Source organism: Trichophyton benhamiae (assembly GCF_000151125.1).
Source record: "Trichophyton benhamiae CBS 112371 chromosome Unknown contig00294.0, whole genome shotgun sequence".
Taxonomy (NCBI): domain Eukaryota; kingdom Fungi; phylum Ascomycota; class Eurotiomycetes; order Onygenales; family Arthrodermataceae; genus Trichophyton; species Trichophyton benhamiae.
In genome coordinates this window covers 114126-140149 of record NW_003315087.1, presented here as the reverse complement: position 1 = coordinate 140149, position 26024 = coordinate 114126, and the positions used below count along the sequence as shown (strand labels likewise).

Sequence of the window (26024 nt, the reverse complement as noted above, 5' to 3'; positions counted from 1 at the left end):
CGGTCGCTTGCTACTGTAAGCACTGCAGGCTGAATGCTGGAAGTGCCTTTCAGATCGTAAGTCTTTCTTTAGACGAGAGTGATTGGTATATGTTGGCATGCTTTTCCAAGTAAACTTACACATCGTCAACAGACAGCTTGCTACAATAAGGAGCAAGTGAAAGTACTCTCCGGGGAAGACCTCATTGGCACCTGGACGCTCAAAGATACGATTAGCGGCAACGATAAGCACAAGCGTTTCTGTACTCGCTGCGGATGCACTCTTTGGACTGTTCCGATGATATACAACGGGGACAAATTCATGGTCAGGACCTCGTTATTAGAGAACGGGTAGGTGTATAGATATTTCCCTAGAGGTGATCCGATTTCTAACAGGTTCTTAAGGCTTGAGGACCTTAAGCCCGAATCAGAAATCTTTGTCAGTGGAAAGCCTTCATACCTTGAGTCCATCAAAGGACTCTAGGTTCCAAGTTGCTTTTACCCAGAAGGCGCTTTATGACTGCATGGCTTTTCAGATAATGAGCGTTTCAACGTGGTGGGCTTTGCCAAACACCGGGGCAGAGAGGGTATAACTGTCGGTTTTTGCGTCACATAACGTAAGGGTATCTCGTTGTCGACTGAAAAAGAGGCCCTGACTAAGGTGATAAACAACTGGGACCTTCGACTGTCCATGTTTGCTACAATAGGACCTTTAGCATATGGTTATTTAAGTAATTGATGCCTATGATATGTGTTAGCAAAGCCGTTCTGAAGAATTTTCTGCTGCTCAATTTGACGAGTTAACTAGTTAATGTTAACTAGCTACTTACCGGTATGTCTGGCAAATGATACTCCTAGTTTTATCAAATTTTCGAACAAAGGGATGGCACTGTCTCTGTCGATAATCATACTCCGACTAAGGTCTCTGTTGCGTGAGGTTGAAGAGACGTTCAGCCGCCAGACGCGCGTGTGACGTCACTGTGAGGACCACCGTAGTTAAACAACATCTCGAGATGCTGTCTACAACGCCGCACCTACACACACTGTTACGTACGTCTACACGCGTAGTTCAATATAGCTCCATCATGCCTGCGAAGAAGCGCAAAGGGTCCGAGGCATTCTCCCCCGAAGAATCACGACAACACAGCGCGTCGTCTCAACTCACATCGCGTTCACTGCCGGACCTAAGACAACCACATCCCAACGCACGGCAGACCGAAGATTTTGGTATAGTCTTACGCGACTTTTATCCCCCGGAAATAAGCAACGCGCGCTGCCATGCCTATAATGAAGGAGTACTAGAGCGCCCCATTGAAGCACTGCAGCGGGCATACAAGGAGACAACGGAGCAATGCCAGGATATCCAGCCAGGCAAAGCCGTTGTGCATTGGTTCAAACAAGACCTCCGCCTTCAAGATAATCGCTCGCTACACAGAGCCTACAATTTTGCTCGCGACCACAATATACCCCTTATCTGTTTATACATTTTCTCGCCAGAAGATTTGACTGCTCATTTATGCAGTCCGCCTCGAGTTGACCTTATCTTGCGGACACTGGCCACTCTGAAATCGGGATTATCGAAGAAGGATATTCCATTATACATGGAATCAATCAAAAGAAGAAAGCGGATTCCCAGCCGTATAGTCGAGCTGTGTAAGACCTGGGGCGCAAGCCATCTTTTTGCTAATATAGAGTACGAGGTGGATGAGCTCAGGCGTGAAGCAAAGCTCACTCGTCTCTGCGCCACGCAAGGCATTATATTTGACTCCGAGGATGATGCCTGCGTTGTGGCTCCTGGAGAATTGTCTACACAGCAAGGCAAACAATACGCTGTATATACCCCTTGGTATCGGTCTTGGGTGGCTTATCTCAAGCAGCATCCAGAAAACTTAGAGCTTGTTGATGCACCAGCTGTCAATGCAGGTGATGCACGGAAGCATTTTAAAGACCTATTTGACAGTGCTGTTCCGATAGCTCCAAATCAAATGAAGTTATCCGAAGCAGAGCAAGAACGATTTAAGAAAATGTATCCCGAAGGCGAGCAAGAAGCAACACGAAGGCTTCGAGAATTCTTATCGGAAAAGGGAAAACAGTATCACTCCAAACGGGACTTTATGTCTAGCCAGTTTACCTCTGTTCTGAGCCCCTATTTTAGTTGTGGGGCTTTGAGTGCTCGAACTGCAGTTCGTATGGCTAAATTTTCTAATGGTAACGAGCTGGCTGGGAAAAGCCCAGGATACTCTACGTGGATTAGCGAAGTGGCCTGGCGAGACTTTTACAAACACGTATTAACTCATTGGCCCTATATATGGCAAGTAGCCTTTCATCGAAGCTATGAAACTATGTGGCCTCGTAATAACAGATGATTCCTCTAGTATGAATAAATGCTTCAAGCCGGAATTCACAGATTTAGAATGGGAATACGACTCAACCCAGTTCGATGCATGGTGTGAGGGAAAAACAGGATTCCCCATCGTTGATGCCGCGATGCGACAACTCAAGCACTGTGCCTGGATGCACAACCGCACGCGAATGATAGTGTCCTCGTTCCTCTCCAAGGACTTACTTATTGACTGGAGACGCGGAGAGCAGTTCTTCATGCTCCATCTGATTGATGGGGATTTTGCATCAAATCACGGTGGCTGGGGGTTTGGATCAAGTACGGGAGTAGATCCTCAGCCGTATTTCCGCATATTCAACCCTTTACGTCAAAGTGAGAGGTTCGATCCAGACGGTGACTATATCCGGCATTGGGTACCTGAGCTGCGAGACGTCGAGGGTTCCGCTATTCATGATCCTTACGGAAGAGGTGCTGAGGAAATTGCAGAGAAGAACGGATACCCGAGACCGATTGTGAACCATACGGAGAGCAGGGAAAGGGCGCTGGAGAAATACAAGAAAGCCGCTCATGGTTCTTAGAAGATTCACGTGATACAAATAAACTTCCTTACCCGGTCCGGCCCGAAAGTCTCCGCATTTAAGGTTATCTATGTCTTGGCAAAGCTTCACTCAGCATTATGCTTTAAGCTATGAAGATCACCATGGCTTAGTCGAGCTGATACATCCAGCACAAGGCAGCGTCAGGTTTACCCAGAATGGCGGTAAATGAGTGTCTTATGTAGGCGAGGATTCATAACGCGGCCCCGGGCTCACGGTATCCAAATGTTTTTGCCATTTTTATACTCGGCATTTGCGTTACTTATCAAAGTAATGCATTCTGGACTCGGGATATTATTCCCCACAAGGGCTGCCACTTCGGCGAATAATAAGCTACGTTGATCAGGACAGTACCTGCACCAGCATTATACACAGCTTACTTCATTTTAGTTGAAGTATTACTTATTAAGCGCGAAAGGAATTGTGGTTCGGCTCCGTTGCAATCTTCACCAACTACTCTCGTACTCTGTCAAAAATACTACGAGTTAATGACTGGTCATGGACTTATTGCCTCGTCTCGGAATATGCGCCAATGTTGTTGGTTCTTCCATATTGGCTACCATTGAATTGTTATACAGAGTTACCTGGGGCCTCTAACAATACGAATCAGAGCCTAGCCGGAGTTCGAAAAACACATGCATAGCAAATGGGTCTCCCTTCTAGATCTAATTACTATGCGTGGCCGATATCTGCTAGCTCACTCGATTGTAGCTAATGTTGGAAGCAGCATACTGCTTACTACAGCATTGGTGCAGGCCATCAACTGACATGCCTATGTTAAATTTCAGGAGACAGATCATAAGGACTACCTAATGAACTCGCTCTATAAAGAGGAGGTCCTTCAGGCCCTTTGGACCAAGAATACCAGACTCACAAACAATTCCATTGTCGTTATCTAGTATCAGCCACCTGGATTGCCACTATGCGTTTCACTCCCTCAAACTTGCTGTCTTTACTGGCAGTGGGAGCCATCCTCCAGCCCGTCGTTGTTCCTAGGGCAATTACTACTGGACTTATCAATGGAAGAGATGAATCCGGCTTGACCAAGTGTGATGGTATGTACTTCCTAGCTCTTACCATTATACTCCTAATGCTCTAGCTAATTTTACATAGTTACTCTCGGTTGTGTGGATGAGACCATCCAGACACCCGATTTAGAAGATCATGCGGTTATCCCAGCCCTTCAAAAGAGAAAGGGAAGAAGGCCTGGAAGTAATAATAGGCCCAACAGGAATGGTCATGGAAAACCTAGCAAGCCAGCTACCGATCCTACCTCAAGCCCAAAACCAGGACCAACAACAAAACCATCTTCTGTCTCGACTACCCAGCCAGCAAAGACTTCCTCGACAACCTCAAAAGCGGAACCAACTACTAGCTCCAAGGTACACTCATCCACCAGCTCAAAGGTTGTCTCTAACACCCGAACAACATCATCCGCAACCTCTTCTCAGTCAACGTCAGCATCAACGTCCAGGACAGCGTCAACTACCAAGTCAGTCACAAGCTCAGCAACAACTTCGAGCTCGCAGACATCTGCGCACTCGACATCTAGTGCCCATTCCACATCTAGCTCAGGAGAAAACTCTTCTATAAAATCGGAGGAACAATCAGCCACCCCCTCAGAGACACCGTCTATAACAAGCTCAACTTCCACGATAAAGCCTACCTCTGAGGCCGAGTTAACTACAACCTCCGAAGAAACATACACAACCACAAAGTCTGGCGTTACCGCTGTTCCCACATCGTCTGAGAAAGGGTCGGCCACCAGGTCTGAATCTGCTACGACTGATTCGTCTTATACCCCTGTACCCACATCCTCGGAGACAGACGTATCTACCAGTTTAGATGAATACCCAGCCACAGAATCAGCTTCAACACCCGTATCTACATCTGAATCTGAACCCACGACTACCGTAGACAGACATACAACTACAAAAGAGTCTTCGACACACGTCCCTACAGAAACAGCATCACGTACCAGTTCGGAGACAGACCCAACAACAGCTTCGACCCAAGAACCAACATCAACAATTGAGCCAGGACTAAGCCATGGCAGGACTGATAACAAGAACACCAGCATACTGAGTTGGGAAGAGTATATGAGAGATGGATTGAACGCACTTAATCGTTTCAAAAATGCGATTCAAAACAAGGAGCCGGATTTAGAAGCCGGTAATTTTGAGGACAATTATAAAATCGAGCATGACAACATAATGATCGGCGAACTGGTCAAAAACGACGGTGGAAAATGGAATCTCTGGAAAGCAACAGGACTTGACCAGTCAGCACTATACGAGGGTGTCTTTGTGAAGCCAATGACACCTAAATCGGATCGTGACGTGGTCTCTGAGAATTATTATAACAAGGCTGCTAGAACAATGGTCATCGCTAATAGCGACATCAACCTTGATAATACAGCGGACGATAAAAAACTGCGATGGTCCGAGCTCACTTTCCAAGGCTGGAAAAAACTTGCTGGCGACGATGCGAAGAACCTTCGCTGGGTTATCCGGAACAATGTCATTAACCCGGGAACCGTTGCGACAGTGAAGAATGCCATCGAATTGACGAACCAAAATCCCAACAAGCGCGCAGAATTTAAGCTCGATGCCAGTAACAGAGAGCTAAATGATGCATTTGTTGCTCTAGCTGGAACTGTGAATGTTAAAGGAGTAATCCACATGCTTGCAGACCATCACAACGATATGGGAGGACTTGGGCTTAAGAAGATACATGCCTTTGGACCACACAAACTCCTCCTAGAACTTGGGCGGAAGCTTACTTAGCGGATGAAACTTCAGGTTTAACTAATTGGTTAACTCCAAGTCCAAAGCTGCAGGTCACTTTAGACTTCTCCTTTTATTTTCCTTTCTTTTATATATAAGTTCCGATTTCTCATTCTAACCTAATCTTGTTATTACCTCCCTTTTTTTCCTTTAGTGTATTTAGGTATCTTCTGACACCCTCCCTCCTTCTAGCGATTCTTCATCGTCACTAGTTATAATTGGAGTCTCATCGCAACTACTCCATTCATACACAGTATCAACATGATTGTCCATATCTACTCCAAGAGTCAGTAACCAGGAGGCCAGCGAATAATGGCCATTACTTATTGCCTTTCTATACGCCCATTGACCTATTTGCTGTCCAGTTTGGCGCCATCGATCTGGCTCTCTTCCAGAAACCTGAGCTCCATGATCAAGAAGCAGCTGAATGATATCTTTATGACCCCCCGCTGCTGCATTTTGTATGGACCCGAATTTTGCATCGACATAGGCTCCAAATTGTAGGAGGACACGTACCACCTCCAGATGGCCATATTTAGATGCCATAGTTATAGCCGACTGATGCTGTGAATCATAATCCGGATCTGCTCCTGCCTCCAGAAGCACACGGGCTATATCGTGGTACCCTTTCCTGGCCACACGTATTAAAGGTGTTTCGAATCGTCTCATGCATTCTATATCGCCGCCTTTATACAGTATGAAGCGTACAAGATATATTGATCCAGATTCACAGGCAGCCATGAGGCAATCTGCCCACTGAAACAAAGGGTCGGCCTGCGGAGCTGCGGCGTCCACGAGTTGCTTAAAGGTATTGAAGTGGCCACCTCTGGCGGCAAATACCAGGGCTCTATAGAATCTGTCGCCAGACCTTTGTACACCTAGGTTTGGCTGAAGAAGGAGGTCCACGATCTCTTCATGGCCTGCAAAAGCAGCTGCTTGGAGCGGAGTCCGCGGATGTGACCGATCATGAAGTCGATAGAAGTATGACGGGTCCGCATGGAACTTGAGTAGGAGATTGATCATCTTTCTGTTTCCTCTAGATGCCGCAATGCAAAGCGGTGTCCCAAATACCTGGCTGGACTGATTGCAAGACACACCCTGTTTCAACAACTCGGCGACTAGCCGGATATTGTCATCATGAACTGCTGCAGAAAGAACGTGGATGAGTGACTTGGGTGTCTGTGTCGTACAGCGGTATCCTTTCGACCATGGACAATACCCTGAGAAGGCCTTGCTAATGGTCAAGGTTGTAACGGCACTGCATGCCGCCTTGACCAGGAGGAGAGTTTTCTCAGCCTTTAGCTCATGAGAGGTCGTCTTTTCCGCCTGGAGTAGGGCCTTCACCGTTTCCCTTATAGTACGGATCGCATATGTCGAATTACTTTCCTCCCGGAGAATACTGAGCTTTGCGTAGGTATAAAATACCGTATTGCGAGGCGGCCAGCAACCCATATTATCAAAGAAAGCTTTCATCACCCTCACATTCGCATAAGCCCGAACAATTCCACAGTTAAATAATTCTAGAATATACCAAATATACCAAGAAGTGACAAATTGTCAGTAATCTAAGCTTCGGGTAGTGAGGATCGAGATATAGATATGTACGTACTGCTAACAAGTCTAACTGAGGATGCATCACGGCCTGAGGTAAGGATTATCTGATTGAATATTTCATCGCAGAGTTCAGGAGGGAGATCCAACAGGCCCATTGTTGTCAGTGATATGTGTTGGGTATTATTTATCCATATGACATCAAGTGTCGAAGGAATGAAAGCCGTACGAAGTATGCAGTTTGTTTTTTGAAGTTGTCAAGTTACGGAGTACAGAGGACGGAGTTGACTAACTAATTAGTTAGACTAGTTATCTTGCTCGTTGCTATGGTTATCCCTGACCTTAACTATTTGTCAACTAACCATTAGTTATAACTAACTAGTTGGCTAACTCAAATCATGAAGATAATTGTTACCGGCAGTAACTAGTTAATTGGAACTGTCATATCGTCAGGGTAGACCGTTCTTCTGCAACCCGCCCATACATCATAATGCTTGCACATAACTAGCAATTAACTAACTAGTTATCAATTAATCCGCGGACAAATTGGCTACTTGAAAATAGAATTTTGATCCTGACAGGGATCACATCGCGGACCAGTTATCCAAAAAGGGACAGCCCGCCAACGAGTTGATAACTAGGTATCTAACTTGGTGAAAAAATCAACCATAACCAGGCATATACGGAGTACCCACACGCGATATAGCCGATGGGATCACTAGGTATATATAGGGGATACTCACACCCGCCCTTGCCTCAAAACTCCATACCTGTTCGAACAGCTTCCTTCGCTCCTCGGATACCTTCCACCAAGACAAAATTCCCAGCCGCGTTTGACAGTTGTTGTTTCAATGTTTTTGAGAAGTACCATCCATCGAGCTGCGAAAGGCGTCTTTTTCAATACGTCTTGTCTCTCCGCACATGGATTCTCTAGTCGTGTTCCAGGGCTGATTGGCTCGCAGTTTCGTCGAATAACTGGCCCAACATTTGGAAAATGCGGCCGTCTAAGACGAATCGATGACCCCAGCAATATCGTCAGGTGGAAGCTACAGAGCCATTTTCCCTGGGGCTGGGTGGTCTATCGAATTTCATACAGCGACGAAGAAGCATGGCAGAAAATGCTTCATATCATGCGCGAAGAGGTCGTAGACTCTCTCAAAACATACACACGGATGGATCTGCTTCCTTTCCATGAGATGATCATCATGGATGATAAGGCTAAATTCGACGGCGCCACGTCGCATGATATCCGTGATCACTTCACTATGTGGGTTGCTGATACCGTAGTGCCCAAAATGATTACTGCGCCCTCCGAGTCTGAAATGAAGGAGCTACGAGATCCCTACAAGGAGGATCCCGGTCCAGAATGGATTATGGGCACTCGGTACAATTTCTGCCTATTCGTTGATGACATCTGCCTGGAGTCTATGGAGCATATGACAACGCCGGTCGTAAAGATACTGGCCAAAAACTTTGGCGCGCGGAAACCAGAGGATAGACATTATGCAGTATATCCAGGATGGGAGGATGGCGAAACAGAAGAAAGTGACGAGGACGTTGGCTGGATGTATACTTCGGTTGTGGAAATTGTCGAGAATTACAATATGATGATGGAGACGCACGAGTGGTATGACGAATATCGGCGGCCGCCTAATATATGGTACCCATGGACCAAAGATGAATTTCCGGGTTACTGGCGTAAGCGCACGAATGTTGAATAATTCCATCCTTGGTCAGGCCTTACTTGATCACTACTTCAGTACGACTACGATGCCAACAGCTGAGTGAAGAGACTAGAATATGTACTATACATAATGCAGAAAAGATTCAGTAGTAAGCCTAGAAGATTATTCAATATGTATTCTACCTGCGTGCCTCGACCATACTGGTCACAAGGTAGCCTCAAACAGCAGTTCAAATTTCAGAGCTTTTCGAATTGATCTCGACGAAAACGAACTATAAATAGTTCAACCAACCAACCAACAAAAACTACTTAGAGTTACTAGCGTAAAATAGAGTTCTAAAAAGCCCCGCCGGTCCGCATCCGGACCCACCGCCAAGCCCAGGTCGAGGCGCTTCCCCTTGCATAAAAAGCACGATGAGGACTCTTTCATACAGAGTGCTTTTACGGAGTACACGATATCCTTATGTCATTCGCGTCGAGAGAGAGGTTTTTCTCCCAGTCAAGGGAGTCAGTCAATTCAACTCATGGGAGCGAGATAGAACGAATGATGAAGACCGATATGGAGGAGGCCTATAATGCATTCCATAAAGGTGAAGGAGGTCATTAGTTAACTTGCTATATAGGACATGGATGTCTAGATAACTAACGAATTCGCTACCACCGTCTCGGTCCCTAGCTGAAATTATGGACTCTGCCCCCTTAGTGATACCATGTGCCTGTCATCTGTCTTGACATCCGGAGTGGCCGAGAAGAGGTCTTCTTGTAAAATTCTGCCCTTGAAAGATATATATATAAGCAATCGCCATTCTACATGGGCATGTAGCGGGTTGTTGCAAGGCCGACATAATTGGTTAACCATCACAATGCCTTTCATTTTGCCTTCCTCCCTTTTACCACTAGGAGTGGTCACACTGTGGCTCTCAAATTTCGTGTTTGGCCAGCAAATACAAAATTATACAGTATCCCACGACGTGTTAGGATTGAGCGACAGATGTTTTGAAGTAGTTAACATCACAGTTCCTTCTTGCCCTGATTTTCTTCCCGAACATGCAGGTTTCTTGTGAGTCCACTCCAGCATCAACTAGGGCGTCTCAGTCAATTGACAAAGCATACCCCGTAGAACATCGAGAGTGAAGTTTCTCCATGATGATACTCTTGACAAGTTGTGCGAATCATCTTGCTTGGCAGATCTTGAATCTCTTCAGGCTTCGATTCAAGAGGCATGCGCTGATGATAAAATGGTTCCCCCCTGGGGGGCGGTTTATCCAGGTATCATTCATAACCTAACTGGTGTTTATGATAGTTACTAAGCTCCCCCCTTCCTTTGGCACAGCGACATACATTGTTGACCGTTACATTTACGCAACACGTCTCTCTTGTCTGAAAGACAGGTAAGGCACTAGACAACCGACTGAGAAGCCAGGGGCTTATAACCAAAATAGAAAATCCGGTCAATATTGCCAAACGATGATAGCAGAGTGGGCTAATGACAAGAATCGTTCAGCATCGCATGCTTGTTCGGAGTGTGAGCTTGGTATCCAACACATTCGACTTTCTTCTCCGTTTGGCTACAATGATGAAGATGCTGCAGTTTTCTCCGCGTTGACATCAAGCTGTGGTGTCCAAGGATATAACTACGACATACCAGCCCAATATGCACTCAACTGGACTGGGCCCTTTCCAGACAGATCATGCGACCACACAGAAATCACAGCCCAGCCAAATGATACCTGTATAAATCTATCCGGTTCAAATAGTGTATCCACCTTCCATCTGATCCAGGAGAATGCAATGGATTTTGCTTGTAATGATCTGCCTCGGCGTAGTCATTACCTTTGCCTTCCCTTGCACTGCAAAACACACCAACTTGGAACAGTGGAAGATTGCAATTCCCTGGTTGAGCATTTTAATATCACCATGAAAGAACTCTTGAAGTGGAACCCCATGATCAACCCAAACTGTACCAACCTCGACTCATGGAGAGGGTGGCATCTCTGTACAAGGTGAGCCCACGCTCTTTAATAACTTCGGCTAAACAGGCTAACAAATGTTATGAAATAGTTCCCCAACAAGTACAATACCCTATCGGGAAGATGGTTCATTAAAACGTCCCGAGAGAAAACTGCCAACCCCTCCAACCCCTAATCCCCTTGCCCCAGGAACAATTGAGGGCTGCTATAGATATGAGAATGCAAATGAGGAAGAATCAGCCCGCGATGCCTCATTAAACGTATGTTGGTGGTGGGCAGCAAAAGGAGAAGTAAAAGTCGAGGAACTTCTCGCCTGGAACCCGAGTCTCCGCTGGGGGGAGGATTGTTACTTGAAACCCGGGTACAGGTACTGCACCAGGCGCTGGAAAGATAGACGTAAGTTGAGATGGATTTGTGCATGCAATGCAGCTGTTACACAGGCTAATATGAAACCAGCAACTCTTCCCCACGAGTATTGCTCAGAACCAAATTCGAGATTTATACCTTCGCCTTCGATTCAGCAATGGGAATGTAGCTGTTATCTAGAAGTGGGTATAACCGACAAAAGTATGCAACAAAAATCAAAGGACAAAGATTTTCACGCGAAATAGAATCAGCTAACAGCTCGATAGAATACTTGAGTTGCTCCGAAATACCAGACTATACCGGCCTCAGCCTCTCAGAATTGCGCACGTTAAATCCGTGGATAGAGAAAAACTGCAAGGAAGATACATTTACAAGCAAACTATCGGAGGATGGCTTCCTTCAGCTCTGTCTGGAGCACTCAAACCCAGATCTGACGCCGCTATCCCTACCAGATTCCATCCAGCCTGCAGCAACTACAATTTGCAAGGAGTGGCATATCGTTTCCGAAGGCGATACCTGCCAGAGCGTTATCGAGAAATACGGAATTTCTCCTGATGAGTTCTCGTCTTGGAATCCTGGAATCAGGAATGACTGCTCGACTCTGTGGGTTGGTTATGGGGTATGTATTGGAGTGAAAATGTAAACAAGACAGGAACTTGGCATGTCAATAGAGGCAAGATGAGTTTGAAGTCCAGTTGTAATAATGGCTTGGATGTTGATTTATGTCGTTGATCTAATCAAGTGATGCAAAACAATGTCTGCGCAAAAATTCATAATTGACTGATTTTTCCTGAATGAGGTATGCAGACCGCAGCACATAAACCTTCAATATAAATCCATTAAAATGGAGATAACTGGTGCTGTATAACCAAAAGCATGGTCGAGGCAGCCAGCAATGAGGTTGACTATCACCCAGTCTCGTCTTTTAGGGACTGCTTTTGAAGAAGGTAGTGGCAGCTCAGCGGGCACAAGGTACGATACTAATGGGCTTGGGAGTACCATGGAATCACCATAGGCTATGGCAAGGTGGGACAACAATATATGTCGAGGTGCTTAGGGAAATGGACCTAGCAAATAGCGCAGTTTGGCCAAGTCACTGTGGAAAAGAGGAAGCACACACTGTAATCCCACATAGTTTCTTCCGTAGCTGATCCTCGGGAATTATGAGGGGTGTGGTTTGCCTTGAATTTCTACAGGCTGAGCATTTGTCATTGGTGTTCGGCGCCGAGAAAGCGATTGCCAGGACCCAAGCGGTTCGTAGACTCCAAAAGGGTATTCATAACTGATATGATCCCACCTATGGAAGCCGGTCGATCCCGTATATGATGTGAGGAGACACTGCGGATGTTTTTAATATCGACGCAGCAGATATGTCAAGGCTTGCTCAGTGCTTCATTTGAGAGCAGACCGTGGAATGAGGTGGAGTATTACTCCATGCATCGCAAGTAACGGGCGTTCAGATATCCATAGCATCCGGTACCGATATGTTGCTTGAAATGCTGCTAATCGTTGAAGATGGCTCCGAGCTTTGTTCTCTAGATTTAACTTGGGCCCTCCAGGCCTTTATAGATTCTGCACCACCTTCAATGATGACGGGCCGTTCCTTTGCGTCTTTTCCAAGAACTGTTCCTTGAAACCTCGATTCTTCGCCAGTCTTGCTGTGTTTCTTTTTCAACGCTATAGAAATCAAAGCAAGTTAGACTAAAGGTTCAGGATAAACAGAGCATAATGATAGCTAGGAGTGACATACCAGTTAGATAGTCTTCTTTCTCTAAAGAATCTTCATCAACTACCTCTCCCTCGCCCGCGATAAACCCACAGACACGTCTGATTTCAGTATTCATGGGCCCAGTGAACCATGCCAGAAACGCTTCAAGAGCTCTCATATCCTCTTCTCCGCGATGATCCTCTTCTAGCCTGCTCATCTGAGGCCGCAGGGCACCAACATCTTGTAAAGCCATAAGTATGTCGTCGAGCGTTGGTGTAGGGCACACTGCGTGACTGTTTATTGCATGCTGGGCAGTAGATGAAGCAAGGAACAGAAGGTACCGGCCGGCGAGGTCAGTCAGGGTATCGACTACGGCCGGTCGAGTAGAATGGAATCCCGCAGCACGAAGAATCTGAATGACTGGAGGGCGTAGCAAACTGATATGTAGGTCCGGCGTAGACATCTTGAGGATTGGTTCTGGTGGATGAAGATGATCAAGGGAGCTTCTACCAACAAGCCAGGAAGCGCATCCTATAGCTATGGTAGGGAGAAGGACATAAATAGGCCCCGGTAACCAATGATTCTGATCGCAAACACGCTAACCGGTCAATAGAGCCGCTCAATAGGACACTCCCAGGCCGGTTTATTCTCACTTGTGTTATTGCTGGGTTATTGTTCAGTTGTTGTTGTCGTTCGCTGTTTGAATCGCAGAAAAAGCGACAATGGGAGCTGACTAAGCCGTGTTGTTCTCCAGGCGCAATCAATAATAATGACATCTTCCAAAACTTCTGCTTCACGAGACATTTAAGCCATCAACTCCCGCCGAGCAAGCTTGAAAGGCCTCCTTTGCGATGCTACCAGGAATGCTACGACCTCCGATAACTACAAGCTGACCCAAGTGATACCTTAAAAATGGCTGGTCGGCAGATATTGAAGCTCACCATCGGAAAGAAGGCGGCGCAGCCATCACAATCATCGCAAGCAGCGCCGCAACCGTCCCAGAAATCCCCTACTCCTCCGCCTCCCTCAGCTTCCTCGACTCCAGCTGCAGCGCCAAAGCTGAAACTGAAGCTCGGTCTTAAGCAGCCAGCACCACAGCCCGAACAGAAACAAACGCCAGCGAAGGCCAAGAAAGCAGCTTCCACAAAGACTCCAAAAGAAACACCGGCAAGCAGTTCCTCTAAGAAGAGATCGCGGGATGCAGCCGCGGATACGAATGGAAAGGCCTCAGGAGCTGCAGCACCTGCTGAAGGAGCCCCTATTAAACGATTCAAGCTCACCGCAAAGCCCAAACAACCTACCTCCCTGCGAATCAAAAATAAAGGCGCACCTCCCGTAAGACCAAGAGGCTCGGGATATGATTCAGAAGCTTCTGATACCGAGATAGACCCTGCTCTGGAAGAAGAGTTCATTTTACGAATGGAGCCTGGAGATGATTGTGAATATCTGCGAAAAGCTATCGAGGAAAAGCGGTTTGGGCCTCGATCATTGGGTGGTGCGGATGTTAGCTTCAAGTCGCTTACCCGTGATGGAAGAAGAGCTACCGTTACGATACGAGGAAATATTTATGCTGCTACGTTGGTTGACCTGCCAGCTATAATAGAGGGACTGAAAAGCTGGGATAAAAGAGGCTGGTACAAAGCTGCAGATATATGTCAGATGCTGTTGGTCCTTGGGAAGGTCAAGACGGAAGAAGAAGCCCACCATTACCCTTTGCCTAAGGACGTTGACCCTGCGACATTTCAATATGCACATGGTCTGACACCTCCCTTGCGGTGGGTGAGAAAGCGACGCTTCCGCAAACGCATCAGCAATCGTACTATTGAGGCAGTGGAGCTCGAAGTTGCCAGGCTATTGAAAGAAGATATGGCTGCCATCAAACCACCTGATTTCGAGATCATGGACCAGAGCCAGTACGCACGTGAAAATCAAACAGAGCAAGATGGTTTCGAGGAGTATGATGACGAGCAGGATGCAGAAGGAGAATTCTTCGACGAAAGTCAGCAATACGAGGAACAGCAGTATGAAGAACCCATGGAAATGGATGACGACCTTGCTGCAGAGATGGAAGCAGAGCTTGCGGCCCACGCCGACGCCGGGTCAGTGCCAGCTTCTGCAACACCAGACGTCAGCCACACCGGCGAAGATAGCCACGAACCTGACGCTGAGGGTGAGCTGGAGATAGGCACTCCGCAAACTCCTCACACCCCACTGCACCCGCCAGTAGAATCTTCAGGGGACGAAGATGAGAGTGGAATGTCTGCCGCTGAAGATGCCAATGAGGATTTGGATCAAGATGCTCTTGAGCAGCAGCGTCAACTGCAAGAGCAGCTTGAGGAGATTGCCGAGCTCGAGGCCGACGTGCAGGCAGAGACTCGCCGGTGGGAGGAAATGAACAATCCGATCTTGAAGGCGAAACTTGGCAAACGTGTACAGAATTTGAAACAGGCTTTGGAGCTGAAGAAGGTCTCTATCGGTGGCAGGGGGTGAGTGTTGTTTATGATACCAAATATGTAATACCCATTTCGTTTTTACGTTGCTTTCCCCCCCCCGCTTTTGATACCAAACATGGTGAAATACGGTATTAGGATAATTTGCTTTTAATATCACACTCTCAATAATCACACGAGACACCTCTCGATGGACAATACAAACACATTCCGTGCATAATCCTGTATATATTAGCAGATATCAACGTCCTCCTTATTTCCCCTTTTGGGCCATCTTGAAGAAACGGTCACATGACCCTAAGCGCCGGATGACATCATGTGACGCCAGCCAATCGAGTCTCCACTAAAGAAGGAAAGTCGCGACGTTCCTCGAGTTTCATACTTCATCGCCTCGAATGGAATAATGGAATTTGATAGCTAGAAGATAAGGACACTCAAGTTCGAGAATTTGCAAGGAGAGTCTTTGCTGTACTCCGCTGCCTGTTGAAGAACCGGGATACGCGTTTCTTCTCACGGTGGGGGCAGACTTCATGCGTCACACTTTCACCGGTGTACCATCTGTGGACACTGTATCCAGCTGCATGTAAACACAGCTAACACAGCTAATATCTTACCGAACATAAGGATGGTCCTTTTATTTACTCTACCAACAACTTCACACATTCAATTTTCCCCATTTATCCATTCACATACCCATCCGTCCCTCCCGCAGGCGAGTTCGACCGCTCGCCATGGCTTGAGGGCTGCTCTCAAGAAGCATAAACGCCTTTCCCCTGCCCAGCGGGCCTCTCACCTCCCGCATGTCCTAATAGCATTGAACGAGTATATTCCCTATTTATCTGCTATATCACGGGGATTAAGCTCTAACTCGTGGCGGGAAGATGCTACTGGAGGGGGTGAAGAAGGTGGGGGCAGATGGCAAGGCGTCGAAGATATTGACATCCTACTTCGAGCTGAAATCGAGGTCGAATGGCGTCCAACTTTGAGCTCCATGTCTACGATACGAATGCTACGCCAAGCTGCGATGCGGGGCAACGATTCGTCTTCCGCTTCTTCGTCGTCACGAGTAAAGGGCCGTGGCTTGGACTTCGAGATTGCCTTCGTCTTGTCGACCCTGGCTTACGTCCATTCATCACTTGCACGAACTGAATATTTAACCACTTTGTATTCGGCAAACACTCCTACCGTTGAGCAGAAGGCAACGGCTATTCAATCTGCGACGAAACACTTACTTCAAGCTAGCAGTATACATTCTTACCTTGCCACGTTCTCCCCGGTATCAATTTCGGCTCCTTCAAATACATATACTCCAGGTGATCTTGGGGCCGAGATGGTACATATACCAATTCCTGACCTGGACCCATCAATGCAATCTGCTCTATCGTCACTGGCCTTAGCCGAGGCAACTTTACTTGCTGTTTTAAAGGATGATGCTTTCCTGTCAGCCTGTATTCAGTCACGCAACAAGAACGATACAGAATGGATGATTAAATCTCCTGATATCCCCAAAGTTCGGACACTCCTTTTCGCACGCCTTTGTGTTCGCGCGGCAGAATATGCCGAGCAGGCAGCAGCTAGCGCTGTAATGCTACAAAAGGGTAAAGGATCAGCTGCTAGCCATGGTGATGCCGGGTCTGAGAGGAAAATAGACAGCAGTCTTGTGAATTACATGTCCATTCTGGCAAGAGTAGCAAGAGCAAAGGCTTGTCGATTCTTCGGCATTGATGCTGAAATGTCCGGAAAAGTTGGAGAGGGAATTGCCTGGCTAAGGGCAGGTCGGGATATGCTTGGGTTCAAAGGCTTGACAGCAGAGACGGGCGCCGATCAGTCGTCTAAGGGCAAATTAAGTGGATTCTCGCGATTGAAGAGGGAGTGGTCGGAACGGAGAGAGGAAAAGAAAATAGAGAAAGTAGCGACGTCGTCTAAAACTGGTGAGCTCGTGACTGACATTGACTACGGCGATGATGCCGGGAGGGAGGAAGAGGGAAGGGTAATTGATATGCTTGAAAAGAAGTGGATGAAGATGAACGATACAGTATGTTCCTACCTGGTATTTTTATGTTTTCGTTCTCGTTGATAACCATCTGGTGATCAGGTCAATACCCAGTCCATCCCTTCTCCAAGCTCATACGCTTCTAAGCTACCTTCTGGAAGGGATATACACGCGCCGCCAGGGCCATATGTACCACCTATGTTGGAGCCAGCTGAGCTCGAACGATTAAGAGGACCTATTGAGCCTCCCGATTACAACATAGACGTGGAAAGTAGCGAAGGCGAGGATGACAAGGAAACATCCCGGAGCTATTATTAATTTGCAATCTCACTGGAGTGCTAACATCCAACGGTTGATATTTGATGAAATCATATGCATATAATAATGGTGTACAGCTTGTTCTTTTTTAAAGTTGATAGGATAACAGTTAATGTCTGCATATAAGAAATAGTTTGCAAATATCTATACATGAAAGTGGCCCCAACATCTAACCGCATGCCACATAACACCTTGTCTGAAGTTCCCATGTACCGGTAGATAGAATAGCGAGACACTTCGGTCAACCTAGCCACTCAATCCAACCACAGGAAACCAGACGGTTCAGACGGACACCTTCATATCCCATTCAAATCGCCACACAGCTCATTCCCTCCAGCTCCTTCCACTCACTGCTGCTTCTCGAAGTAGTTCTTCTCCTGGAACAAGTATCCCTTGACCTTCCTCTCCCCTAGAAGTTCGAAGTATTTATCTGTCCAATGCCACACGTTAGCACCACACTCCCTTTCCTGTCATCCTTGAATTATCCTCTGCCGATGATATAACTGGGTGAACTCACCTCTGAGCTTTCCGCACTTCTCCAGGTGGTTCACGCCCTCTCTTCGGTAGCATTTGCCCAATTCATCGCCAACAAGTCTGGACATCATGCTGCGAACCCATTGTTCGCGAATTATAGCGTCTCGGGCATTGTGTAGGGCGACGGTGTCTTCGAAGTCGACGCCATCGTATGTTGGAGGGACGGTTGGCTTCTTTGCCAGGAAGGCAGCGGACTCGGGGGTTGGCATTGTGATTTCGCTTCAGAAGGAGAGTAATTGGACTGGTGAGTGGCGGGCACAGTACCGTAGTTGCGGTAGAGCTGAAGCTATTTGACGTGCTTGATACTGATTCTTCTTCTATCTTTGAACGAAGCAAGTCGGCGAAGTTGAAGTCGCAGAAAATACCAATTTCCTATTGGTCAGAAGTTTAACTCACGTGATGTGATTATATCAGCAGTGTAATATTCAATAAGTTTTGTTACTTTTATATATCGAGACGAGAAGAAGTGATGGAAGGAGAATGATAGAATGAAAGAAAAAGAACCCAGGAAGAAGCAGATGTTAAGATAGTTAATACAGGTATCCCATGGGATCGAATGAGGACAAGATACACAGAAAAAGACTCATGACACGTCGCTTGTAGGAAAACGAATCGTACTTTTCCAGTTGAGCAGAACAAAAGAGGAAATCGAATACATATAGGAGGTGGAGGAAAAGAGGAATGAAGAGAGAAAAAATGGCTGGTTGGTAGGATGAGAGATCCAACGGAAGCACACGAAAAGACATATATGCACACTGGTATGAAGGTAGCGATGGTCTAAATGGGAATGCGAACGTTCACAAGGCGAGCTCAGGGCTGGGATGCAGAGTCAAGTCGAGTCGAGAAAGAGAAAAAGGAAAAAGGAAAGAAACAGAACCAGCAGCCCAGGACAGGAACGAGATATTCTACTGTCGTGAAGAAAAAAAAAGGAATGGAATGGGTAAAAAGGGGGGGTGCTTCCGTGTATACTTGGAGAACTGGAAGCAAAGACATTCAACGTAGAAAGAAGAAAAAAAGGCAAGGAGAAAACATTATATAGAAACAATCTTTCGAGAGTGATATATTTTCAAAAGGAAAGGAACCGGCATGGGATGGAAGAAATTAGAAGAACGGGAGAGAAGAAAGAGTTAACAAAAGGGGCGCCGTTGCAATAAATAGATATATGACTTTAAACAAGAGAAAAATAGAACAAGAAATAGAGGAGAAGGAAGCATGGATTGATAGCTGGCAAAAGAAAGAGGTCGAAGGAGTCATTTCAAGGCTTCTTCTTGACTTCTTTACCTAGCATTCTATTCCACTGGTCACTTAGAGCGTCCTTGAACTTCTCCCAGAGCGTTCTGTTGAGATAGTTGCTAAGTTCCCTGTAATTGTAGATCTCGGACCAGCAGTCTCGACCCCATTCACAGCCAGCCATGTTGACTAGGAAGTCCCTGTCCTTGCGCTGGTAGTGGATTCCGGGATCTGTGCCGTCGCCGCAAGCACCGGGTGGGAAGGAGTTCATTCTTCGCTGTGGGATGAAGGCGACGTGCGGTCTGACCCATGGCTGGTGGGTGTAGAGGTGTTCGAGGCTGTCTTGCTCTTTGTGCTCCCACTCCATGTGTTTCTGTTCGTAGAGGACGGGGTCCCACCAGATGTCGAGAAGTCGGTCTGTCCAGGTGGAGCGTCGGATCATGAAGGAGCCTAGATTGAAGCCGGAGCAGTCCTGAGGCACGATCAGGTTGATTGATGATGTTTTCTTGTCGCCTTCGGGTGAGAGGCACAGAGGGTCTAGGTAAGGGAGGGAAGGGGGGTGAGTGATGTTGAGGGGGTTGTATTTGTTTATGTCTCGGTAAGTCTTTTTCTCTAGACCGTTGAGAATGTGGCTTTCGACGGAGTATGAGGGTTCCATTATGAAGGTATTTAGATCCAGCCACCAGAACCTATTCCAACGTTAATACAGAGATTTTTTTAAGAAACGTGAGTGTATGATCGGTAACAGTAGAACGTACCATTCGGCTTTGGGATATTTCCGCAGCGCGCCACGGATGACATCGACCTTCTCCCAGCCTTCTCTCCATTCGTGGGCGTATCGTTTCTTGGTGACCATGTTAACGATCTCGAGGTCGTACCCCCATCTCTTGACGTATTTCTTCTTATTGCGGAGACTGTCTCTCTCGATAGCCCATTCGCGCGCGCCCTTCCACTCCATAACACCGCCGCCGACATTAGACGCAACAATTAATACTATTTTCTTTCCTCCGCCTATGGAGGACCGTCGATATGATTCGTAGATAGCTGCAGCACATTAGTATCAAAAAGGTATACTAGGCGGGAGAAAAAAAGAAGGGAGAGGAGAGGACATACGTGATGAAAAGCAAAGCCATAGAATAAACAACAAAATGGATAATAGAAGAAGGCGTATTCTCGTGCGGCGTAGGAGACTGCCGAGCAGTGTTTTGATCCTGTATAGGAGCGGGCTACCGTTTGGACCAGACCATCGCCCCCTTCCGAGCTTCTCCTTCTCGCCGTAGTCTAGCATGGAGTTGAGTCTGAACCGGGGCAGGCTGGCGGAGATCTTCCTCCGCTGCCTGGAGAAGAAGCCGTTGTTTCGTGTGGAAAAGGAAGGGTACCCCTTTACGCGGTCACTTTTGGCCTTTGCGGCCATCCAGGAAGCGTTGGGCCCGTGGTCACCGTCCAGGCCGCCATTCGCGTACGCCTGGCCATTGGCGGAGAGCTCGCCGTAGCCACGACGCGGGCTGGAGCTGCCGCTGCTCCCAGCAGTGACGGTGGTCAGGCCTGGACTGGACCAACCTCCGCCGGGCCTTGGAGAGGGAGATCTGGACAGCGACATGGGCGAGTTGCCCGTCACCGAGGGGGTGCCCGGGATAGGAGAGAGAGAGGGAGCAGACAGGAGGCCCGGGGCTTTGCTGCTGGCACCTTTGCTGGCGGACAGAGACGAGGACGGGGTCAGGTTCAAGGGCCGGATATGCGAGGAGGAGCGCCGGCGGTGGTGCGTGGAGCTGCTGGCTGGGGTTTCTGAGGAGGACGAGAACGATTCAGGCATGGACGAGAGCCGGAGAGCAGAGAAGCGAGCCGCGGGGCCTGTTTCGCAGGTTCAGGTCAGCAATCGGGCCATCCTGGCGCGGGAGTTGGCTGGTGTGAGTTGGTGAAGTTGGCGGTTAGTCGTAGGAGAAGCCAGCGTAGCCACAACGCACCTTTTTGCTATAGATATTTTTTTTCTCTCCACGGTGGAGACAGCAGCGCAGAGGATATGGAGACTGGCCAACAACTCGCTCCAGAAGAAACGACGGCGAGCCTGGTCGTCAGTCCGTCGGGCCCTGCTGGGTGCACAGAGGAGAGGGAAAGGGAATAAAAAGGAGAGAGAGAGAGAGAGAGAGAGAGAGAGAGCAGCAGAAGTTGGAGATGGACGTGTTTTTCTTTTTCCGCCAGCAACAACAACCGCTCTGCTGCCCCCGTCGAGTTTCTCTGCGTCGCTGTGTCACTGCAGGCGTCCTCTGGCTTCTTTTTTTCCCCCGGGGGCTGCGTCTGCTGGGCCAGGATGTCTTGGATTGCGATACGAGCTGAGCGATGGAGAGACACAGCGGTGGGCGAGGGGGAGTTGGAGTCTGCCGGCCTTTTTGCTCTTAACGAGAGACAGGGAGCAATATAAGGAGTTACAAGCACACGCTTAGCGAAGAAAAGACGACCAAGACGAAGACGAAGACAAGATTCGACGGAGAAAGAGACTTTTTTTTCTTCTTTTCTTCCGCAAGATTCAAGGGGACGGCGGCTTTGCTTGGTTCAGCTGGTTACTGGTCGAGGTCCTTTTTTTTCTCTCCTCTGTCGACCAAACTACGGGAGGACCGTCTGGACCGCCACCGCGAGATACAGCCAATGACAGCGCCATCCAGGGGAGGAGGAAAATGGGCCACCAGAGGGCGCTGAGCCAGCAAAGGGGGAACCGCCTCTCCGCTCTTCTTCACCTCCCGTACGCGCTCTCTTTCGCCTGGCTTGCCCCCTGACCCACAGCGGCCTTCTCGAGCCCTGGTTAGCTCGACCAGGCAGCGTGGCCGGCTGGTTCCCTTCCGAGATGCTCAGAGAGGAGCAGGAGAAGGGCCCTGCATGCTTATATTTAGTGACCGTCCCGTCGATGGTCGGCTGCTGGCCTGTCTGTTTGGCCTGTCTGGGGGGATCTTGAGACGCCGTTCGAGTCCGCCTGTGTGACCGCTCCAAGAGGTGCAGGATGAGATGCAGCCATCGACAGCAGTTTGATCGCCAAAAGGCTTCAGCCTTACACTCACACACTACGGAGTACTTTGTATCTATTGCCAGATACTATAGAACTACAGAGTACGAAGGACTGGCTGTGAGTCCTGAGATTATTCCCCCAGAGAATCCCCAGGACAAAGGAATGGGATCCAGCTGGTCTTTGCTCGTAATCCTTCATCTTCTGGAGGAGAGCGGTGGAGCAGACAGGGCCATATATTTTGCTCGCCAGCCGCAGCTCGCTCCGTATCTAAGAGAAATAACGCCTTGTTAACGCTCAGGAATCGCACACATGGCGAAGATCAGTTCCTATCAGAGAAGCCAGAGCGAACTTTTCACTCTGCACGTTTAGATTAATTACACGCCTAATAATAATACGGAGTAGCAATCGCCTCTTTTCCATTTCTCTTGCTCACTTTTCACTCTATATGAGCAGCTCTTATGAGATGGGTTTAAAGGGGCTTGCGATTGCTCCGTCCAGATAGAGATTTCGCTGCAAAGTGACGATCCTCGACACGCAATCTCTGCGCTTTCTCCACCACTAGCAAGGGCTCTCTCTCTATGGCGTATCTGTCCATCACATCATCTCTTTGTCTTATCGACATCCGCAGCAATAAACAATGGTAAAAAAAAGAAAATGCAAAAAAGAAGAGTGACTTCGCCCAGGCTCGAACTGGGGGCCTTGAGTGTGTTAGACTCACGTGATAACCAACTACACCACGAAGTCGCTTGTTGAGGCTTCGTGGCGGCTCAGAAGAAAGAAGTAGCAAGCGGGCGGACGACAGGGGTAAAGAGCAGGGAAGAGCAGGGAAGGGATGGGCTTAAGAACAGGGAAGGGGAGAGAAGATGGAGTAACAGGTAAAAAGATATATTGACGGGCATGGCTACTCTATGTACGACGACTACTCCTGGGCGACAAACTGGTTGCAGTCATGGCAGGACGACAGGATGCCAGCAGCTACATAGATGGCATTGCTCGCCCGCTCGATATACTCCACGGCTCTTGTCCGGTTGCCGGCATCAAGAGACTCCGTCACGCCAGGGAAGGTCGTTGGTGCGTATCTGCCCGACAGTTAGAGGGGCTGCAATTGAATTGTCATACGTTTAAAAAGGGGGTAAGAACTCACCCAGTGTCAAGTCCCGGTGCATACAGCATGTGTCTGTAGAACTCGCGGTCTGGAAGGCCACCTTGCGAGACAAAGCCACGGCCAAAGTCGCGGTAGATGGTGTTGAGGTGCTTCCGCAGCTGCTGGTCATGGACGTTGTGCTCGGCTTTCTTCTGCAGTTTCGCAACAGCATTGGCAGAGACATTGAACGAGCAGATGGCGCTCTCGATCTTGCTCACGTCCAGATCAGGGAACTTGGATGCTGCAATGTACTTCTTCAGCACGTCCAGGTACTTCGTCATCTGCACGCCATAGTTAGTCACATCAAACGGGATGATGTCGTCAGTGGCTAGATGGTAGCCTAGCAGGCCCAGGAACTGGCCCATGGCAACGTGCGTGTGGAAGCCCGGGTCGCCGTAGGTGGCCATCCAGTGGTACGAGTCATAGTTCGAGTGATAGTGGTAGACCGGATCTGTGTTACCGTCTCCTCCCGCGCCAGTATCAAGCTACATCGCGTTAACTAGTTAACTCCAAAGGTATACTAGTTACGTTGCATCCGAAGATTAGGCAACTTACCGATGCTATGCCGTTGTGGACGAAAGCGGTGTAGTCAGAGCCACTTCCAAGGACACCGACTTCGCCGCCAGAAGCTGTGTTCCAGACATCGTACATGGTGGTGTCCTGGCGGCCCTTGTACGGCCAGATAACCTTCTTCATAGACTCTAGAGCCAGCTTGTGCAGCTCAGGAGTAGCGCTGAGGTCAGGCACTGGACCAGAGACGGCAACGTCGATATTGAGGTACGCAACCGCCGATGCCTTGAGCCATGGCAGCTACATACACAACAGTCAGTACCAGTCGGCTCATTTTTCTCTTAATAGTTAGTTATTTGAAAAACATACGTATTCTTCGACCCATTCGGTGGAGCCAACGAGTCCGTACTCCTCCGCATCCCAAGAACACATCACACTATGCAATAATATTAGCACCAATTGCGTCAGGACAATTCTCAATCAAGGGCACAAACATACATGGTTCTCTTGGGTTTCCAGCCGGCCTTCTGGAGCTTTCCAAACGCCTTTGCAAGCTCGACCATAATGGAAGAGCCAGAGTTGGGGTCCCCGGCTCCTCCAATAATCCAAGCATCGCGGTGGTTTCCAATGATAACCACCTCATCCTGCTCCGTGCCGTTGATGATACCAATTGAGTTCCAAATAGGGGTATAAGTATCACGCATCACATTGCTCATCGAAAGCTTGGCTCCAGGCGCAGGACCAGTAGCATATGTCGCATTAAGAGCACCAACCCATCTGGTGCGGTTAACTTCCTTTCCTGGAGTTCCGTGGCCGTCGAGTGCAGCGAGGATGGGTTGAGCATCCAGCTGTGAGATCGGGATCGACGGGATCTTTGGTACAACCGGGCTCTTGTCCTTTCGTGGAGAGTCCGGTCGAGAAGGGTATCCGGGAGTGGTTGGGTCACCCGGGAACATAGAAAGGAACTGGACAGATCCACGCTGGACCGCGCTTGGATTTCTAGCAGGACCGTTTGGATATGCCTTCAGGCCGTTTGCAACTGTCACATTGCCGTCATCCGCAGGATCAGTGAAGATGATGCAGCCGATCATCCCCTGATCTTGTGCATTTTTGACTTTCAAACCTCTAATCAATCGTATTAGTATAGATAGGCACAAATCCTTCAGCGTATAATTATACAATTAAGGAAATCTTACCGGAATGGACCGCCATATCGTGCAATTGCGATCTTTCCCTTCAAGTCCACTCCCAACTGGATGAGCCTCTCGAAATCAACCTTTTGTCCACGTCCGACGTAAACATACTCAGCAGTGGCCTCGCCGGAGGCAGAGTAGCCATGGAATGTCGGTATGCGGTCCGGGTAGCTTGTTGTGTCGTCTTCCTTAAGAACGTCTTCCACCAGAGAAGCCTCCCAGGTCGTACCGTCAGGGTGCGTCAATGACAGTGAATGCGAAACTGGGTAGTTCAGGTATACGTCATACGAGACGAGAGACGAAGGAATGCCGAATTCTGTCCATTTATCGGCAGTCCATTGCGCCATGCTCTGATTGGTTCCAGCGATGTGAATTCCATGAGTATAGTAGTAGGCCCAGCTGTCGACCGTGGTGTTGTCGAAACTGTTAATCAACATAGACTCGTACTTGGACAAGTGCGGCAGATGGGGGTGTCCATGTCCTCGTTTCGAGAGCACGCTCAGGATATCGACTGAACCGACATCTCGCTCGCGTACACAACCTTCCACTGTGGCAGCAGCCAATGCCAGCAGCGATAAGGATTTCACGATCATCTTAAACTGCCAGTAGTTATGCGTTTCACCCGAGGGAAAGGAAAAACGCACAACTGAAATTAGGGAGCACAAGAGTGAAAA

At 48.2% G+C, this 26024-nt stretch overlaps 12 protein-coding genes and 1 non-coding gene across 13 annotated transcripts; 7 read left to right on the top strand and 6 right to left on the bottom strand.

The window, feature by feature from the left end:
• Window positions 1–1063: 1063 nt before the first annotated feature.
• On the top strand, window positions 1064–2897 carry ARB_02402 (uncharacterized protein; the record flags this gene model as incomplete). Its single annotated transcript, XM_003011297.1, has 2 exons — window positions 1064–2161; window positions 2298–2897. 2 exons carry the CDS (start codon window positions 1064–1066, stop codon window positions 2895–2897), a joined length of 1698 nt encoding a protein of 565 aa, XP_003011343.1.
• A 940-nt stretch (window positions 2898–3837) lies between these two features.
• ARB_02401 (uncharacterized protein) lies at window positions 3838–5701 on the top strand (the record flags this gene model as incomplete). Its single annotated transcript, XM_003011296.1, has 2 exons — window positions 3838–3970; window positions 4029–5701. 2 exons carry the CDS (start codon window positions 3838–3840, stop codon window positions 5699–5701), a joined length of 1806 nt encoding a protein of 601 aa, XP_003011342.1.
• Window positions 5702–5860: 159 nt separating this feature from the next.
• ARB_02400 (uncharacterized protein) lies at window positions 5861–7174 on the bottom strand (the record flags this gene model as incomplete). Its single annotated transcript, XM_003011295.1, has 1 exon — window positions 5861–7174. One exon carries the CDS (start codon window positions 7172–7174, stop codon window positions 5861–5863), a length of 1314 nt encoding a protein of 437 aa, XP_003011341.1.
• A 929-nt stretch (window positions 7175–8103) lies between these two features.
• ARB_02399 (uncharacterized protein) lies at window positions 8104–8973 on the top strand (the record flags this gene model as incomplete). Its single annotated transcript, XM_003011294.1, has 1 exon — window positions 8104–8973. The coding sequence occupies one exon, from the start codon at window positions 8104–8106 to the stop codon at window positions 8971–8973; it is 870 nt and encodes a 289-aa protein (XP_003011340.1).
• A 1430-nt stretch (window positions 8974–10403) lies between these two features.
• On the top strand, window positions 10404–11915 carry ARB_02398 (uncharacterized protein; the record flags this gene model as incomplete). The annotated part of the gene is made up of 3 exons (XM_003011293.1): window positions 10404–10939; window positions 10998–11273; window positions 11453–11915. 3 exons carry the CDS (start codon window positions 10404–10406, stop codon window positions 11913–11915), a joined length of 1275 nt encoding a protein of 424 aa, XP_003011339.1.
• Window positions 11916–12728: 813 nt separating this feature from the next.
• Window positions 12729–13443, bottom strand: ARB_02397 (uncharacterized protein; the record flags this gene model as incomplete). Its single annotated transcript, XM_003011292.1, has 2 exons — window positions 12729–12949; window positions 13023–13443. 2 exons carry the CDS (start codon window positions 13441–13443, stop codon window positions 12729–12731), a joined length of 642 nt encoding a protein of 213 aa, XP_003011338.1.
• Window positions 13444–13892: 449 nt separating this feature from the next.
• On the top strand, window positions 13893–15470 carry ARB_02396 (transcription initiation factor TFIID subunit 7, putative; the record flags this gene model as incomplete). Its single annotated transcript, XM_003011291.1, has 1 exon — window positions 13893–15470. The coding sequence occupies one exon, from the start codon at window positions 13893–13895 to the stop codon at window positions 15468–15470; it is 1578 nt and encodes a 525-aa protein (XP_003011337.1).
• Window positions 15471–16055: 585 nt separating this feature from the next.
• ARB_02395 (uncharacterized protein) lies at window positions 16056–17741 on the top strand (the record flags this gene model as incomplete). The annotated part of the gene is made up of 2 exons (XM_003011290.1): window positions 16056–17465; window positions 17526–17741. 2 exons carry the CDS (start codon window positions 16056–16058, stop codon window positions 17739–17741), a joined length of 1626 nt encoding a protein of 541 aa, XP_003011336.1.
• Window positions 17742–18088: 347 nt separating this feature from the next.
• On the bottom strand, window positions 18089–18484 carry ARB_02394 (uncharacterized protein; the record flags this gene model as incomplete). Its single annotated transcript, XM_003011289.1, has 2 exons — window positions 18089–18171; window positions 18259–18484. 2 exons carry the CDS (start codon window positions 18482–18484, stop codon window positions 18089–18091), a joined length of 309 nt encoding a protein of 102 aa, XP_003011335.1.
• A 1046-nt stretch (window positions 18485–19530) lies between these two features.
• ARB_02393 (uncharacterized protein) lies at window positions 19531–20919 on the bottom strand (the record flags this gene model as incomplete). Its single annotated transcript, XM_003011288.1, has 3 exons — window positions 19531–20194; window positions 20264–20516; window positions 20619–20919. The coding sequence occupies 3 exons, from the start codon at window positions 20917–20919 to the stop codon at window positions 19531–19533; spliced, it is 1218 nt and encodes a 405-aa protein (XP_003011334.1).
• A 184-nt stretch (window positions 20920–21103) lies between these two features.
• Window positions 21104–22276, top strand: ARB_02392 (uncharacterized protein; the record flags this gene model as incomplete). The annotated part of the gene is made up of 3 exons (XM_003011287.1): window positions 21104–21410; window positions 21483–21858; window positions 21952–22276. The coding sequence occupies 3 exons, from the start codon at window positions 21104–21106 to the stop codon at window positions 22274–22276; spliced, it is 1008 nt and encodes a 335-aa protein (XP_003011333.1).
• Window positions 22277–23173: 897 nt separating this feature from the next.
• ARB_02391 lies at window positions 23174–23247 on the bottom strand. Its single transcript has one exon. It is a non-coding gene; the product is annotated as a tRNA-Val (tRNA).
• A 175-nt stretch (window positions 23248–23422) lies between these two features.
• On the bottom strand, window positions 23423–25943 carry ARB_02390 (uncharacterized protein; the record flags this gene model as incomplete). Its single annotated transcript, XM_003011286.1, has 6 exons — window positions 23423–23582; window positions 23648–24132; window positions 24203–24457; window positions 24527–24593; window positions 24656–25282; window positions 25354–25943. The coding sequence occupies 6 exons, from the start codon at window positions 25941–25943 to the stop codon at window positions 23423–23425; spliced, it is 2184 nt and encodes a 727-aa protein (XP_003011332.1).
• Between the last annotated feature and the right edge of the window lie 81 nt (window positions 25944–26024).